Genomic DNA, 18,834 nt, shown 5'->3' on the forward strand with positions numbered 1-18,834 from the left:
CAAATATCATAGGCCAATTAATATTGAAAAATATATATTGATTGGTATTTAAAGCTTTATAAGTGAATCACACAGCGTAACGACTTTTGGAAGGCATTGGAATTTTCAAAGATGTGAAACACTGTTCACATAGGCAACGCCAGGATTGGTTTGTCGATGGGTCAAAGATGTTGGAGCAACGAACAATTGTCATAGCCAGACGAGTGGTGGATAGTGCATTTGACCATTGGGCTACTTCTCAAATCAAATAATACATAGCAATTAATGACATTTTAAGCCGTAATAATAATGTGTGTAAAAATAATGTATTTTTAAAACCCTTCTAGTTGAAATTCTTGCTTGTGTTTTTCGAAATTATTATTATTGACAATGCCTCTTCTTGTTGGGTAAACTATTGTTAGCATCAAATTTATATAATCAAATATAATAATCTTTAAAATAGGTCGCAAATTTATGTCGCTGTTTATGGTTATTTTTGTTAAGATTATAAAGAAAATACTGAAACTCATGAATAAATATACCTTATGGGGCCGGCAACTTAATTATTTTTAATAAGGTTAGGGTATAACAAGAATGAATCTAGCCAACCTCAGTTCACCTCAAGTTCAGTAGACATTTATCAAAATTCCACCCATGATTTGTTTTGCTCAAATGGTATTACAATATTCCACAGTCAGATACGCCCGACTGGAGCGTATATATTATCAGACTTTTGTATTGGACCACACCTGTTCCATATTGAAAAAACGATAGAGCTATTTTGTAATTTAAAAAATATGTAGTCTATATTGCCTTTACATAATAGAACTGCTTAAGAGAATTTAGAGGTCAGATACGATAGGGGGTTAGGCAAAATATATTCAAAAAAGTTAAATTAGTAGATTCTAACGATATACTTTTAAAATAAATTGCAAGCTAATCCATGATGATTCTGCGCTATCACATCCGGTAATAGATGGTTGTGTACGCTTTATTAATGGTGGTGTCGATCAATAACTCAACTCCTTTACCAGATAGAATATCTGTTTTCCCTTCTAATTGCCTGTCATCGCTAACACTTCAAACGAGTTTTCTTATATTGTAGGATTTGTTCACCACTTAAAATTTTAATTAAAGAATCGCCATCAGTCCCTTATGCCTTCTGCCAGGCATCAGGGTTTGATTATAACACCACCGTTTTCATGTTGCTTTGCTTTACCTGATGTGGGAAATATATTTACTCAATTAAAATATCAATAATTACTATTTATTTCAATTAGGAAGAAGCGCAATGGTCAAATGTACTTTCCACAACTCGTCTGGCTGCGACAATTGTTCATTGCTCCGCGCAAACAATTGCCAACAGCTGTACATTTACTCTGCCTACATCTTTGACCCATCGACAAACAGATACTGCAGAGAGTGCAAAGATTTTAAAAATTACAACACCCAATTTCTCCTCAAAATTCAATTTGAATTCCTTTATGTGCGCATTACTGATACTGATGTTGCCAGTGTTTCACATCTTTGAAAATTACCACGCGTTCCGCGAATGTCGCTTGATGTGATTCGCCTTTATTACGTATTGTTGCACTCACTGTTTTTTTATTACGAAATTTTCGGTCCTCTTCTAAAAATAAATGACATACACAGTGTAAATATACACATACCGATTAGACATCTGAAATTGCAATATAAAATTGTCGAAAATCAACAATTGAAAAATAAATTATTATATTCAAGTTTATTATATTTAATTAGAGGTATTTCGAGCTATCAATATTAAATGCAATAAGGTTTGACTGTGCTCGATTTTGAGAAAAATCAAAAACAATTTCAGCTGGAAGAGGAGGTCAAGAAATGATATTCTATGTGCTGCTTGAGATTCAAAGCCTATATCGTAATACCAACCACAATTAAACTGTTAGTTTTACAGACGTGCTTCAATTTCCGCGAAACTTGTCAGTTTCCGATTTTTATCAAAATCTTCCGTGTTCCGCTTCCGCTATTAAATATTCTAAATGACGCGCAATTTTGTTCTCAACATGTGCTTCAATTCCACGGTTATTGTGACATTACAAGAAGGTATCTAAGCCGACCGTCAAAATTCTGCGTGAAAAATTTCGCAACCTGTTTCTTATTATCGATAACTTTTTCTTATATACGGCAGAAGTCGGAGAAGACAGGGGGTTGGATGTAATGTAAATGCACGATAATCGTTAAATTAAACGCTTAAAATGCCATTTTAATGGAATTTTTATTCCATAATGTTGGTAAAATAAAATATATAAGAGACAGAAGCAAGCAACATCCAATCCGATATTAATAATGCATGTGTACAAACATCGATTTATGCGAACTACGCAGACAACGTGCGAGACGCTAAGCGATATTTGAAAGATGTGAAATGCTGTTCAAATAGACTCCATCAGCAAATACTCTAATCTAAAATACTTGTAATAAAATATTAAACAATTAAAATGGTATTACATTTTTTTTTATTCTCGGGCATTTTAAAATTGAAATTTAATTTTTTTGGGTTTGTTTACATTTTCGCATTGAATGCCAAATATTATTAGTGTTGGACTGAAAAATACTCGTATTTTGAGTGCAACAAAATGATTTTGGAGCATCCCCCGTTAAGCCACAATTTACAAAAAAAAAAGTTATCGATAATGCTATATAAAAGAATTGCCTTTGAGCCTAATACATTGCTGAAAAATCCCATGCGTTCCGCTTGTGTATATTGAGTCTATTGACGCACATGGGCTCGATATTTTTATTACTGATAATCGATATTTTGTGATACGTGTAAAAAACAACAGATACAAAAGTTGAGCATCTCTAGATCGCAGCAAAATTAAATCAGGAAAGGGATTGGAAATAAATTAGTGCAAATTTTGATGGGCAATGCTCAAAGAAGGAATGAAAACGGAAGGGCGCCGAAGAACTTGGATTGTTTTCCTGTGACATCCACATTGAACAAATCGCAAATAACATCATCGAATGAGTTGACGGTATCTCGGCCATCAAGAGAATCACAACAGTCCGCAGAATTCCTTGGATTCGACGCTGACAGCACAAATCCCCCGCAGAGAGCCACTGGAAGTTATCCAAGACCAGTAGCAACCCGGAGCGGGACTAGCAAAACCGCATCGGTTACGACAGAAATACCCTTGCGTCAGGTGCGTCAATTTAAAAAGTCAGCACACTAAAATCGTATATGTAGTGTGTATGTGTGTACACAACGCATATATATATATATATATATTTATATATAAACAGATATGTGGTTGGCTATTTACATACTTGCTGGTTCCCTTTCAGGCATATACATGTATTTTTATCTTATCTTTACTTCTACGTCATAGTGAAACGATTTACAAGTTTTGTTTTGCTTTAGAAAAATATTGCGTTCTTAAATAACAAATTTGTTTGTTGGTCAATTGAAGCCTACCAAGGGGCCCATTTCCCGCTCATCTTTGTCATATGTATGTGTTTTCATGCAATTTTTGATATTAAGTTAAAATTGTGGATTTACGTAAGTTTGAAATACAAAGAATTGCAGTTTCGCTGAGTGGTTAGTTTCGTAGACGAAACAAGTGCTGTGTAAACCCTATAGATATATATAGAGATAGAGATAGTTGCTCTTTTGACTCACCACGCTTCGGGCGAAGGCGACTAGCAATATAAACAAGGAGAATTGAAACTCGGTTACGATGTTCCTGTCAGATCGATATGAATGGTGTCAAAATAATAGCAGTGCACAAATATGTTTTGGAAAATACTACAAAAAATTACTTTTGAAAATGTAGTTAAAAAATTATGACAATTTTATATGAACACTAGGTATCAATACTGAATATAAGTAAACATTAAAAGAAATCACAAATGCACCGGAATAAAAAAAAGTAGGGGAATTCCCTTGGTTTATGTTATTGTTATTGATAACGTTTCCTGAGTCGAAATAACTGAGCTTGTTATTGCTACTATGCTACTATTAACAAAAAGGAGATTCATGGATTAATTTTTGCTGTCTGTATATTTCTATGCGAAATAGTTGCTTAGCTTTAAAGCTGTCTTGATTAAACTTGGAATGTGCTGTTTTGTTTTTGCTGCAGTCTGTACATATTTAAGAATTGTATCGGACCACAATTTCATGTTGAAATTGTACATCACTTATCAACAACCAACAAACTATCGCAAATCTCTGCATGAGATAGCCAAGCAGCATATTATCAGCCTAATATGGGTACCTGGTCACCAAATTATTGAAGGTAGTTGCAAGGCTGATGAGTTGGCTAGGAAAGGCCCAAAATTACCTCTCTTCACTTATAAGGAAGGTATATGTCTGCCTCTGGCTACCTGTAAGTTTAAAATCAAAGAAGAAAATATATGCAGGTCTAATGCAAACGGTCGACTAGCCGACCAAGCGTGGCCAAACATAACCGCAAAATACAATACGTTCTATAACGACTTCTGGGGAAAAGGATGAGTAAAAATCTTCTGAGCACTTCTGCTTCTGCCCAGCACTTACTAGGAAACGCTACCTTAGGTAGCCATTTCCTATCCAATCTGTCCATGATGGCAAGCTTAGGACCAGACAAGATTGCGAATTTTATAAATGCAACCGGCTGGTTAAACTCCTGATCACACGAGGGCTGGAGAAACCCCGAATCCGACACGGTATTACAACGGGCCAAACATGAGCTATGTGTGTCGGTCTTAAAGACCGATAACCTAACCTAACCTAACCTATCGACAACAGAGACTCATAATGTAATCGCAAAATCTAAAGAATGTGAATGTAAGAAATGTTGGGTATAGTGGAATACGGCTAGCAAATCTACGCTGTATATATTTCCTATCTTTGTTTTACATTCTAAATTTCAATATAATAGGTTCATTAATTTTGAAATTATAAAGTTAGCAATAGGGTTCAGTTCATTTTATATAAATATCTTTACTATAAGAAAAGAAGAAACTATAACAATTACATTGGACTTAATTCAAACCTAATGTGAATGTGTGTCGCTTCTTCAACTCCACTCTTTAGCTGTCCACGTGTACTTTCGATACTGGCAGCAGCAGGCGCCTTAATTGGAGTTCAGTGGTTTGTAATTCTTTTCGGCACCGTCAAAAACCAAAGTCTAAGAGGTGAGAAAGCTTTTCGTAAAATTCAACAACTACTGTAACTTTTACTAAATATTCTTTATTCCGATTCCAATAAAAGTTTCACCTCGTCACAGGACTCACGACGTTACAGAACGCAATGGCATCGTCCAAAAAATAATTCATTATTTAGTTCCCACTTCAAAGACTGCAGTCGCAACGAGCAGTTCTTCGTTGAGTGTCTTGTAGCCAAAGGTGCCTTTGGTGTAGTATTCAAGGTTTTCAATAGGTGCAAGGACAATCCTAGCAATAAAACAAGCTACGCTCTGAAGGTGATTCCAAAGTCGAAGGTATGCAATTTTGTTTCATAAATTATTTCGTATCTTCTGCAGTAACTTGTACGCTTTTGTTGTAGGTTATTGCGGATAACAGTGTGCAGCAGATCAAGGACGAGGCAGATATACAAAAGTTGTGCGGTCATCATCCCTTCATAGTTAAGCAAATTGATCTTTGGCAGAATCGTCACAACCTCCATATTTGTATGTATTAATGTGCATTTCATGTAACAATCCTTTATTTTCTTATGACCAATAGACATTTATTCGATCCAATTTTTAAGATTTGATGTATTCTTAATCAGGATCAACAGCCGAGTCGATATAGCAATGTCTGTTCATCTGCCCGTCTGTCTGAACACGCAAATCTCAGAGACTATTAGAGCCAGAGACTTCAAATATATAAATATAGTTTGCTTGCCTTAGGCTCTCAAATGAGGCGGATGTGGGCGGGGTCTGAAAATGTATATACCGATATTTGTAGGAGGTTACCAGCAAGTTTGACGACTCAATCTTTAGATTTGTGGGAGTTTGACGTTCATGGTGTTTGTGATAGGCCTAAATCTTTTGACTTGATTATTAGCTACATTATCATATGGCTAACTATTAAATTGTAATACTCTAATGCAATATAAATATAAGAAATGTAATTTTATTTCACTCCGTTTTAGTGTCCGAGTATGTGCCCAATGGCGAACTATTTCACAAAATTGATCAGTTCTCTCCTGATTTAGTACGATTGTATATCGGGGAAATTGCGCTTGCAATCGGTAAGTAAGCAATCATTTCCTTTGCAGTTAAACGAATAATCAATATGTAATCGATCGTTTTTTTTTTTTTCAGATTTCCTACACAACGCTGGGATAATTTTTAGAGATATCAAGCCGGAGAACATTCTGCTAACGCAAAAATATCACATAAAATTGACAGATTTTGGATTGAGCAAGTGGCTTAAGCTAGGGGCAAGCACACATACCATCTGTGGCACATTCAAATATATGGGTACGACCTAACGCAAACTTTAAACAATAATAAGTAGTAATACCGTTCGCTAAGGAGCGGCGTCAAGCAAAAATATAAGCCCAAATATTGAAGAGTCCAATCAATAACTAAAACATTAACGAAACTAAAGCGGAAAAAAAATATTATTAAGCTGAAACTGAACTTTGAGTGAAACAGTTTTTGACTTTGAAGAGCAAGGGGAAGGAAACTATTATCAGAGAGAAAAGCGTCAGAGGCAGGAGCATTTCACCGCTAAAAAAAAGGTTGACAGTAAAAGGTCTAGCGTAAATGATACCACACACAAGAAAAACAAAATTGACTAAACAATTAAGTCTTAGAATTAAATTCAAAAATGAACGCACGCTCACAGATATTTGATCTAACCATGGAGGGTCGACAGGTGGACGAGGCAGTGGCCAGCATCTTCCACACCGTGCTGTTTCATCGCTGTTTGGGCAAATATATGTATACTGGAGATGCGCAATACTCTATTGGTACTGTGGGATATTCAGATGTTGATTGTGATTTCATTGACTTCACATATGTGTGCTGCACTTCAGATAGCCTTACGCGTAAGGTCAAGCGTGCTATTAATATGTTCAGCGAAAAGTTGCGCTCAAATGAGAGCTGCGGTTCCGGGCAAATAAGCTTGGAGTTTTTCCAGAAAAAGAAAAATCGCTGGCCGTTGTTTACACAGGAGTCAATACCGTGGGAAGTATGGACAGTTCATCTGGATTTAATCAAGCACGAGAACGAAGACGAGCGTCAGCTTTGCCGCGAAAATGTATCAGATCTGCTTACCGAAAAGGTTATATATATAACAGAACTAATGAACCGACACGACTATGTGCCGAAGACTCCAAGCCAAAGCGAGCTAGATCTCATTTTCGACACTTCGTTTCCCGATGTGCAGCCGTATTTGTTTAAATTTGATTATTCCACTTCTGGATCGAAGGCACCCTCAATGGGAAATGCAATGAAAAAGATCATCAAAGAGACGCTTGCCATGTGACTGGCTGGGTATGTGAGCAAGCGAGCATTCGCCTAGGGTTAGGTTAACTAACCCAATTTTGTTATGCTGAGCTTAATAATATTTTTGTGCAAACTGCTATTTACATTGCTTCCAAACTCATTTTAAAATAAAAGCGTTTAAGTTTATTAGTATTTTGTTTATGGTAATTGGCTGTTACTGTTTACTTTTATGTTATATTCGGCAGAAGGAATGCGATAACAAGAATATATCGATTTTCAATTTCCTTACTAATCTTTGAGTTCCATTATGATTTACAAAACCCAATTGTCTTTAGTCGGGCTTAATACAAGTTTTTCAATCGTTCAACAACAACAAAAGAGCACATACTTCGATAAAAAAAAAAATACAAATAAAATGAATAGTTATTTTTTAAAGTTACATTTATACATATATATATCCTTCATTGCTAAAAGGCTTTAGAAATCATTAATTTTTTCGAGGGTAATTATAATCTATTGTCATTTTCGGAAGGCTTAGAAATCTTCACACTCTGATTTTGATGATTTTAATTAAGGCTTTTTGGGAATAAATTTAATATACACACATATTTGTAATGGCGTTATTAGTAAATGCCTACTAGTGGTTTATTAAGTTGATTTTCTTTTGTGGAGTCCCGTCAATAATATTTTAAACATGAAAAAGAAAAGGTTTTACATGATGCCTATGAAATATGACGAACACAACTTTAAGTTAATATATATATATATATTTCAAACAATATATATATATTTGTAAATATAGTATATGTCTATAGTAAACACAATCTATATATTACAAACTAGTAAATTATGTACGTGAATAAGATCAAGTGGAGAAGAGAGAACAAGTGTAGGAGTCGTTAAGATGAAAAAGGAAGAAAAAGAAAACGTTACGTTTAAAATTATTGTGATTGTTCTTGTAGTTTTGTAGTTTTGTCAGCTCTATATGTTATTGGATTTAAGAATGTAATCCATTAAGCATATATATATATATATATATATACATATATATGTTTTTAAGTGTATGTCGACGTTGTAACTGTAAATTAAATAATAACATGTAAATTCCAATTTGACTATTGTTGCAATGTTTAAATTAAGTGGAAAAAATAAAATTAACCAACAAAATCAACACCTATATTCAAATTGCTTAAGGGATGAATTTTAGTGGTATTTATGATCTGAGACCTGTCATTTACATATTGTATACAGATTTAAATTTAATTTTGTCGATCGTATTTATTTGTATTGCACCAAAATTGGTATGAATTTGTTTTCCGGGTGGGTAAAACCATTTCTCCGCTCCATTTTCATTGCAGCGCCTGAAATTCTGTGCGGTGAACCCTACGGCCATGCAGTGGATTGGTGGGCCTTGGGCGTCATCGTCTGTCAGATGCTAACAAAAAAGGTGAGTGGTAAAATGGCAAGTCCCTTACATAAATCATATCCGGCAATTTAGATTCAATATACAGGAAATTATATAAGCCTTTTGATTGTATATTTTTAATATTGGCTTTTTAGTCGGTTTTTAAAATGAATCCATTTATTGGCATATTAAAAGATTAAAAATCGTATTTAGGTGAGAACCTCGCAATCGAGCAGTATATGCTTAACTTTTATTTATTGTGTCCATATTGCACAGCCGAGTCAATATAGCCTTGTCCGTCTGCCCGTCCGTTCGTCTGTCTGTATGAACGAGTGGATATCCCAAACTTCAACAGTTAAAGTCGATAACTCCCTCCGTTTCGCAAATATCAATGTTTGATATCCAGTTCGAAATAAATGAAAGCCCAAAGGTTTTTTATAAATATAAAATATGCGTTAAGATAATATTGATCATTGATCAACTATAAACATTTCATCAAGATCGGATAAGAATCACCAAAGATATAACCCAACGGGTCTCATATTGGTTATTATCTTATTATGTCGATAACTCTCCCCGTTTGGCAAATATCAATATTTTATATAGATATTCGGTAGTTATAAAAGCATAAAGGCTTTTTATACGCTGATACAGAAGGCATCCAAGGTGCCAGCGTCAGTCAAAGTGTAAGAATTGGGCTGCTACGTCCACTAGGAGGCTAGGAAATCGTTCAAATCGGTAATCGCAAATTGATCCAGCCACATATTTCTTACAATTTTAAAGCTACAGTCACCAAATTTGGTTGGTTTGTTGTTTGTGATGTCCTTCATTTACCAATTCATATTTCATATGAATCACTCATATTTCATACGAATAACTCATATTCCGTATGAATAACTCATATTCCGTATGAATAACTCATATTTGAATCGTTCTTGGACATTCTATGCCATTGGTAATGACGCAATGGTATTCAGCATTTTTGTTTAAGTTTAGGACTCCTAAAAATCGCTCTGTCTTGTTTTTGATATGCATTGTTTTATGTTAGAAAACAATAAACTATTTTCTGAACTTACGTGAACTTACCTTTATCTAATCGTCAGTCGTAAAAATTATATATATAGTGTCTGCTGCGCTACCAGCTTTTCTAGTAGCTTTATGTGCAAATAATAAAGCAACGTTTATTTCGAAAGACATTGTGTTTATGTGTATATAAAGCTTGAAGGGAACAAGGGAAAGAAGTAAATACGATTGATTAATGATAGCGATAATACTTATTGAACTACAGCAGCCCGAAGCAAGAGCCACTTTTTTTAGAGCAGGAAGCTTAGAGAGAGTGAGACTTAACAATGTTCCGTGATTGTGTACTTATAGTGTATAGTATAATAGTGTCGTTGTTGGTAAGCTGGGTAATGTTGTTATTGGAATAGAGTATTTACTAGTTTGCACGAATATCATTGGATTCATCGCTTTCGTCGGCTTCTTTCGACTTAGCAGATTCTCCACTTTTAAAAGTAAATTACATGACTGTTTGTGGCAAAGGTGCAATTCCAACAGAGGTTGGGATCTTCAGCCTCTCGCCAAAATGGTCCCGTGGGCTATTCTTAGAATCATATTCAGAATTTATAGTGGAAAAATGAAGGTAAGGTACATCGTCAGCAATATCGAAAGTTGTACCGTCTTCAGATAACTGCGCTTCCTCTGAGTTGTCAGTGATTTTAGTATGCTCTGGGGCGATCAAGTGAATGTTGTTCTCGGACTTTCCTTCTTTGAGTGTGAAGTCATTTTTCTCCTCGAAGTTAATGCGTTCCTGGTGTGGTGCATGCTGCTCTGCTGAAACTTCTTCTGTTTCAATATCATGCGACTCTGCAGAACTTGGATCGAACTGGTCTTCGAAACCTATTGCAGCAAATTGATTTTCGACGGCGGTGGCTTGGAGAGGATTCGAATTAGACTTCGTAACAATCTGGTTTTGCATTTTGCTACTGGGGGCAGGAGCGTCTACTAGGGGAATTCCCTTGGGGGCACCAATGGGCTCAACTTTACCAAGTGAGTTTTTCGAATCTTGATTCTCTAGTTTCTTGTCAACTTCGGTCTGGATAGCTGCCCTTGTTGCAGGTATGGCGGGAGCGGTTTCCACATCCGGTGCACTTAACTTATGCTCGATACTGGCATAACCATTGTTTGGCTTCCGGTTTACTGGATGGAAAGCTGTTCGTTCGGTAACAACCTCAGCTTTGTCTATAGCCTTGCGCTCAGGTATAAGATATATGGGACTGGTTTGTATAGTTTTGACAAAGAGTTTTTCATTTTTTATAGCATAGGGTTGTATTGCTACCTCCTCATCCGGCAGCGGAAGCGCCAAAATGCTGGCCATACAAGCTGCTGCCGTCACAAAAATATAATAGTTCATGCTGTAAGAAAACCATATACAGATAATTATTGTGTGGTGTAAAGTGCGTCCTGTTACCGTTTAAATGGTACAGAACAGATATATGCGGAGTGCAGAAGATTAAATATTCTTAAAAACATTTTCGAAAAATTTGTTTTAGTTCAAGTTCATTAAGAATACTTCTAAACCAATTGAACAAATCATACAATTCTATCAGAGATAGAGAGCACGACTATGATATTTGGTTCAGAGTCCAATGTCTTTACCAATCATAATTCGAATACATACATTGTGTATTCATATGTAGATTTGTAGATATTTGTATGCATGTACACAGAAAATGCTTGTGGTTTGGTAATTTAATTAATATGAAAATTCGATTTTCTTCCACACTGCTTAACTAATTTTGATGGAATCAATACTATGTCAACGAATATTCGTATCCAATTAGATAGACATATCCTCAGTATGGTGGTGTTTTTCAATCCGCAACAGCGTTTTTATGATTGTTTGTTTTTGAACCTCGGAATATGCACCAAATACTCACCTTGCACTTTTTACACTGGTTTCGTGATGTAAAGATGATTTACTGTAGCTGGTCTGGTTGAGATTTTTGGTTTTTTATTCTTTAATTAATTTTGAAACACATAAGCAAACACTGTTGACCTTGGCCATTAGCCTGTTCTGGACGGTCACTTTCAGAAACCGCTTTGCCGGGCTGCTCTTGCGTCAGGTGGGTTTTATACATTCGGTGGGCCCGCAATTCTGACAGCGTCGACGTCGACAGCGCATTCATTGCAACGTGCTGCGACGTTGAAAACATAAACGGGCAGTCAAAAGTAGGCGAATGGAAGGTTTCTCGACGACTCGACTCGTAGACAAATAGAGGATTGCACGCAAGCGGAGCAAAAGTGCTCAAATATAAACTAAAAAACCAAAAAAAAAAACCGTATTTTTACTACAGATCCGATCAGACAGGAGCTGTCGAGCAATTCAAATCATAGTAGTTATATAAGTATGTATGTGGTATATATCTATACGTTGCATGCATCGAACATCATATATTGAACATCTACCCCAAAATTATATGTGGTTTCGTAATGTAGTCGGATATCGAGAGCTGGAAAATCGATCGATATGTGTAAATCGATCAGAAATCCGAAATCCCCAAAATGTATACTAATGATATTGTAGGTGGACGTGGATCCTAAATTTAATAGTGAGGCATACATGTCGAACCAAACTAAGCTCTCAACATAATGAATTTAAGTAGAGCTCGAGCCTCACAAACTTGTTCAGCTGGAATGCTTAGAAAGTATTTCCCAATTAAAGAACAATAACAATTAGTGCAAGGGCGGCAGTAAACAAACTAATTTAAACATTCAAAAGTCAACTCAAGCTTAGCATTCTGAACAATTGCGGCTTACGAGATTTTGTGTTTGTGTACGTATTAAGCAAATTTTATTTATATCTATCTGCCTTCCAATTTTCGGCGAACCTGTTTCCGTTTTTGTTTTGCAAATGCGGGCATGACACTACTCGCATAAGTACCTCTAGTGGGCGAAGAGATCTTGGACATTAACATGTCAATGAGCAAGTCTTTGTTTGTGAACTTTACGAAACAGGGGCTGACGGCAGCAGTATTCTAGCGTCTCAGTAAGCGGAATGATATCTTGTCGAAATGATTGTTAGGGAAATGCTTCTACCATCACCGTTCCGTTAGAACTTAGCAAATCTCCACGCTCGTTTTCTGGTACCTCGTCATTAAGTTGTCAGTATAGGCTTAGATGTAATATTCCTGATTAAAGCGAATCCGGCCCTGAACATCCGATCCAATATCACGGGTGTCAACCCTCGAATGGGCTCCCCGCATGCACAGATAACGTAACTGTACAACGACCAGAAATGTTATGTCGCCTCCATAGGAAACCAGGTTATAGAGGAGCTCCAATTAGACGGAACAGTGCATGGGACCCCAAAAAGCGAGCAGTGGAAGGAAGTCACCCGCAAGAAGGAGATGCGCCCAGACGCCATAGTAATCTCCGTAAAGGCCTAAACCAGTTACGTGGAGATGGAGGTAAAGGCAACTAATCATCCGAGCGAGCTTGGGAAAGCGGTTAGAATCAGGAGGATTCAGAAGGACAAGTTATTGCTGCAGCTAGACAAGAAACTCTGGGCGAGCGAGCAGAGCTTCGGGCTCTCGCTCAACGCGTGACGATCGAATCCAGGGATTTGGATGAGGTCACGCCAAAGGAAGATATTCGCGACGCGCCGAGAAAGCAATTTGGCTAGGAGTAGGTATCACTGGAGGATATCAACCTGCGTAAGGCGTATGGGCCACCCAAATGACTACGATTAGGCTACCATCAGATGGCGCAAGGAAAGCCTTGTCTGTTGCCGTCCTAAAGTGATATGAGTCAGTTTAAGACTCCGTGAGCGCATAAGCATCACTAGGTACTTCAGATGTCAGGAGTTTGGCAAAAGTGAACTTGACGGTCGAATCTATGTCAATGATGCTGAAGACCCCATGGCTAAGGGCTTCGACATGGATCCGTAGTGTATGTTCTGCAAGGAGAAGAGTTTGGATGTCCATCCAGTTAAATCTCAACAATTTTGAAGCAGCTTAGGACTTTCTGAGACAGTTGGTGAGGGATACGAAGGCAGACGGGCCAATCATCTTCGAGCCGTACAGGCCAATCGCTGAAAGTTGCTAGGCGGCTAGCAAGTGTGGAAAATTGGCCATTTGATTCCTTTAAAGACCACTAAGCGAGACCCCCACAGGCCGCGATTGGTTTGTCCAGGCGAAAATTAACGGAATAACTTTTTACAGCTGTTACGCCCTACCGAGCTGAGATGAGAGCCGATTCCAACAGATGCTGGAGGAAATATCGGAGGATGCTTGCGGCAGATCTCCTATAGTCATAGCTGAGGATTTCAACGCCACGGCAGTAAAATGTGGAAGCAAAGAGAAAAATTCCAGAGGAACCAATCTGTAGGAAAAGTTTGTGGCGATCCACGTAAACCTTGCAAACGATGGAATGCCATAGGGTCTATTGCAGATATTAAGGAGCTCATTATGCAGAACGACAATGGGAGAGGCACCGAGAATTTCACATTCAGCGATCACCAACCGATCCACTTTCATATAACCGGAAAAATGCAAATGCGGCCGCGACCCAAAACAAGCGGTGCCAAATGGAAAGGAAACTGTCTAGATGTGTATAATTTCACCGACTCTATACGTCAGACCTAGTTCACACCTATTTACCCATCTACATAAGACCTACGACCTATCTATACCTATGAGAAAGCCAAGCACACGTAGAACATGCTGCTGGATAAATCAGTTAAGGAAAACGGGTTTACTGGCGAGAAGGCGCTCTTAACGCGCCCGGGACAGCCTCAACTTTGCAAGTAGGCTGGAGGACCTTAGAAGAATCCAGCGAGACCTCAAGCACAGCATCAAAAGAAGATCTGGAGCCAGGAGACTGTTCAGGTGACTTATCCTACGAGTCTTGCCACCATACGCAGTTTCATGGGCATCCAGGAGGATCTGAGAACATGCGAAACTGAGCGGAGGGTGACGGAGAGTGCCCTTTTAGGCAACCCACCCCCAGCGAAGTAAAACCTTACGGTGATCCCACGGGGATTGGGTGTGTGTATGCAATGAACCGGGCCGTCTTCTAACACTCAAACCGCATGGCTATAGCGAACAATTTACAGCTTTGTAATAAGTCTGAATTTATTTTTTGTAACACTGATATCTGATAGATATTTTACTTGCGATCGGTGGAAGTTATCATTTATATATATTTACTGTATTTAACGTCTGAGTGCTCAGATTTGTGTTTCTTAATACAATGAAATAGTCTTTTTATATATTTAAATCAAATGTCAATTTAATTTAAGAAATTGGTTGTTCTGTGACAAACCTTTAAATATATTTATGTACATGAATACTTCTTTTCACAGGACCCCAATGTCAGAAGCTATCTGCGTTCTCGCGATGGTAGCAGCCAAAAGGACTGCATGTCGAATGCACCGTCTATTGCTCAGATTAACGGCTACTTATTAGATAAGGATAGTAATGACTTTTTGCCAGAGGCTGTCCAAGGCCTTCCAAGCGAGGAGCAGGACGTACTGCGTCGACTTCTCGTTGTGGACCCACGTCAACGCATACGAAGCGTAATGGCATTACAGCGCATTGCGATTTTCAAAGGATACAAATTGGAAACCAAGCGGCTGATGAGTGTACGAATAGCAGACAAATAAACATTTTGGGCACCTTTTTTCATTTTTATTCTAATTTTTTAGATTTCTCCGTTAGACATCATCGTCAAGGATGGCATTCGCATATATGAAAGCAGCCAGTATGAACAATGTTACAGTGATCTGGCGGATAAGCCGTTTTCAAGCTTCTCGTACTTTACTTCATAAGAATAAAATATAATTTGTGTGAAATTTTATCTAATCTTTGTGGCATTCAACATATCCAATTATGAAATGAAACTAAATTCCAAAAATGGTTGAAAATATATTTGTATTGGAGAGTTAAATATAATTCAAATTTTTTGATGTTTAGGTAAGTATGTAAAAAATATCAAAGCGAAATATTTTCTCTTGCTCACAAAATAAGAGAGAAAAAATGAACTTATGCAGTAATGGAAAAATGCGCTAATATCGAAAATGTAGACATAAATTATATCAAATGCTGGGCAACCAAAAGTAAGTATTTTTTCCTATAGTTTTGGTTCATATTTTACATTCACTACGAAAATGCAAACAAATCCATGTTGCAGCGGATTCTGGATTGCGGAGCTTACAGAGGAATACGAAAACTATCCACTTTGTCTCTTGAGTAGATACTCTCTATGACTTGATCTTATATATAAATATAATATGTAAATAAATATATACATAATTAAATCAGAAATTCCCTAAAGACAGAACTGAAAAAACGGGGAGCCAATGCCAACTTTTACATTTTACAAAAATGGTATTGTTACACGGCAAATCATACGGAGCGATGTCTTGCGGAATGCATGGGAATTTTAGGAAGATGCGAAACGTATTTCGCACTGTGAAAATTAACATCTTGCATCTTTCAATAGTTAGTTGAGTATAAAACTATAATTCATGAAGAAAAACTAATCGATTAAAAACAGATTTTAAGGAGGAATCAGAAGTTGTTGCTGTTTTTATGCTTGGAGATGTTTCACAATTTGTTTCTTTTTTTTATTTGTAAAAGATTTGCAAAGGTTTTTGTATTCAGTGACCATATCCGTCGTGATGATTAGAATAAAAAATCGTATATAGTTTTATTATTTTTTATTAATTATAGGTATGGCAACAATATATTTTGAAAGATGAAGACAAATAATCAAGACTATAGTCGTTACCATTTTTTGACTGGAGTAATGGATCAATTGTGTCAATTAAAACTTAAATACAAACAAAAGCATTGGTGGTTGTGTAATGGCTAAAGGGGTTTGTATGAAAATTGTGAAACTTGAAACTCATCGAAGCTATAGTTTCCATTTTCATACTTCGCAGGATTGCTAGAAACTTATATATCAACTATAGTACGACTGTGGATATTCCGACTACATTTTCATACTCTGATACCGAAGGTATCAACTTGATACTTGGAACATATCTGTGTGTCTGTGCCCGCGTCAGACAAAGTGACTAAACTGGAGTGCTACGTCCACAAGGAGGCTAGGAAACCGATAAGATCGATAATCGCAAATCGATAAAGCCACATATCTTCTTTATTTTCAGGTTACAGTCACCAAATTTGGTTGGTAGGTTGTTGGTGATATCCTTTAAAGATCGACATATTCCACGCCCACATCCGCCGCCCCTTGGCCCCCGCTCCTAAATAATGTACACACCTATCTTCATAATTATCAAATGCGATATTTCGAAAAGTGTAAATCGATTAGAATGCATATCTTCCACAATTTTAAGGATAGAGTCATCAAACCTCCTTCAAAGATAGAATGGCATATAGAAGACACCCACACCCGCCGCCCCAGGAATTTCGACTATTGAAAAATGAAATACGCATATCTCCATTCTTCCATATTTCAAAGTTCACAAAATTTTAAAGGTTGTTGATAGTGGCACCCTTCAAAAATTCATAGAAACCATTTTGGACCACGTCTTCTTCCATCCCCAAAAGCGATAAAAGCCTATATCTCCCGCAGCTTCAGAGCAACAGTTAGCAAACTTGGAAGGGAGCTTACAAAAATAGTCCTCCAACATTTTTTTTGGCTACTTTTCGGCCCACTCTCACACAAAAATTAAAAGAAGCCTATATCTACCGCAATTTTAATGCCAAACTTGGAGGATAGATTAGTAAGAACCTCCTTCAAAGTTCGGCATTTCTTGGCGACACCCACCCTGTTCTGTGGCACCTGTTATGAGATATTATGACTTATTGGTATCAGAGTATTTTGCTGCCGGTTACACCCGACTGCAACGTTCTCTCTTGTTAATAATAAATGTGTGGTATTTAAATTATAGATTAATCAGTTTCTTGGTATCAACAAGACGGATTCATCATCGGCAGTGGATCGTCGTGAGTTTTTTAGATAAGGTCAACGCATTGGAATCTGTGGGAAGTTCGCAGGAAATTCCCGTTGCATGGGACAAGTACCAGTACAAATACATACAAATTTGAAATATATATATTTTACGGTAATTTAACAAATGAATGTAAAAATGTAACAAAGTAAAAGTTGTACATAAAAAAAAAATTAAAAAAGAAAGAACGGTTATCCTAAGCCCGCAGAAGATAACATACCATTTTGGGTATGCTTATATTTACATTTTTGATCACATTTTGAAATATTATATTTAAAAATCTTTTAATTATTGGCTTCCTGTTTCACGTTAAGCTGTATTGCTTTGCAACAAATTCTTTGTGATATTTACAAACATTATAAAAGAAATGCTTTACACAAATATATTTTTATGGTCTGCAGAAAGGGTGACATGTATGTCTGTGCAGATGTTGTTGGATTTCGCCGAGGCGCATGTACATTTATATATATATATATATATATATATATTATAGAACAATGTATTTATTTTAAATACACCGTTATATATTGCTGGTAGCTGATCCGCGACACTCGAGATTCTGGTTTCAAAAGATGCTGAGGGGCATATATGAGACTGAATTACATGAAATGGATTAAGCTCTCCTATGTACATTTTCTCTTTGTAACACTAGTTAACCCTTTTCTTTGCCAGGACGACGACCCCAAATGATATTGTCTTGCCCTTGTCCTATTGTCGTATCTTAATTTCATGCAGGGACCATAAATAATGATTATTTTTAACATTTTTTTTCAAAACTTTATTTAATTATCCACTTACATTAGCCGCACAAATAAAATAATTATACCAGTAGGTGTCTATTTGGATAGTCTTTGCGTATCCACATTGATTTTTGATTTTTTGATTTTCGTGCATGTTCCACAGTGGTAATGATTACATCTTGATTTTTTCAACTCAGGTAAAACGATTATTTTCTGATTGAAGAAATAAAACTCAACTTGAACCCAAAAATGATCATTATTCTGTAAACAAATAGACCAAATTTAAAATAAAAAAACATTTGATGTTTA

The 18,834-nt window shown here is 36.7% G+C and overlaps 3 protein-coding genes across 3 annotated transcripts; 2 read left to right on the forward strand and 1 right to left on the reverse strand.

The window, feature by feature from the left end:
- Positions 1-2,659: 2,659 nt before the first annotated feature.
- On the forward strand, positions 2,660-15,663 carry LOC6564903 (serine/threonine-protein kinase S6KL). Its single transcript, XM_032737908.1, has 9 exons — positions 2,660-3,164; positions 5,036-5,136; positions 5,213-5,441; positions 5,507-5,630; positions 6,098-6,196; positions 6,270-6,428; positions 8,759-8,847; positions 15,170-15,448; positions 15,512-15,663. The coding sequence occupies exons 1-9, from the start codon at positions 2,883-2,885 to the stop codon at positions 15,632-15,634; spliced, it is 1,485 nt and encodes a 494-aa protein (XP_032593799.1). The 5' UTR covers positions 2,660-2,882; the 3' UTR covers positions 15,635-15,663.
- On the forward strand, positions 6,435-8,818 carry LOC116805541 (autophagy-related protein 101). The gene is made up of 2 exons (XM_032737909.2): positions 6,435-7,448; positions 8,759-8,818. The coding sequence occupies exon 1, from the start codon at positions 6,781-6,783 to the stop codon at positions 7,438-7,440; it is 660 nt and encodes a 219-aa protein (XP_032593800.1). The 5' UTR covers positions 6,435-6,780; the 3' UTR covers positions 7,441-7,448; positions 8,759-8,818.
- LOC6564904 (protein bangles and beads) lies at positions 9,925-11,909 on the reverse strand. The gene is made up of 2 exons (XM_001991199.3): positions 11,745-11,909; positions 9,925-11,219 (listed from the first exon to the last, which is right to left on the reverse strand). Exon 2 carries the CDS (start codon positions 11,216-11,218, stop codon positions 10,325-10,327), a length of 894 nt encoding a protein of 297 aa, XP_001991235.1. The 5' UTR covers position 11,219; positions 11,745-11,909; the 3' UTR covers positions 9,925-10,324.
- Positions 15,664-18,834: the final 3,171 nt, after the last annotated feature.

Source organism: Drosophila grimshawi, unplaced genomic scaffold (assembly GCF_018153295.1).
Source record: "Drosophila grimshawi isolate 15287-2541.00 unplaced genomic scaffold, ASM1815329v1 contig_848, whole genome shotgun sequence".
Classification (NCBI taxonomy): Eukaryota; Metazoa; Arthropoda; class Insecta; order Diptera; family Drosophilidae; genus Drosophila; species Drosophila grimshawi.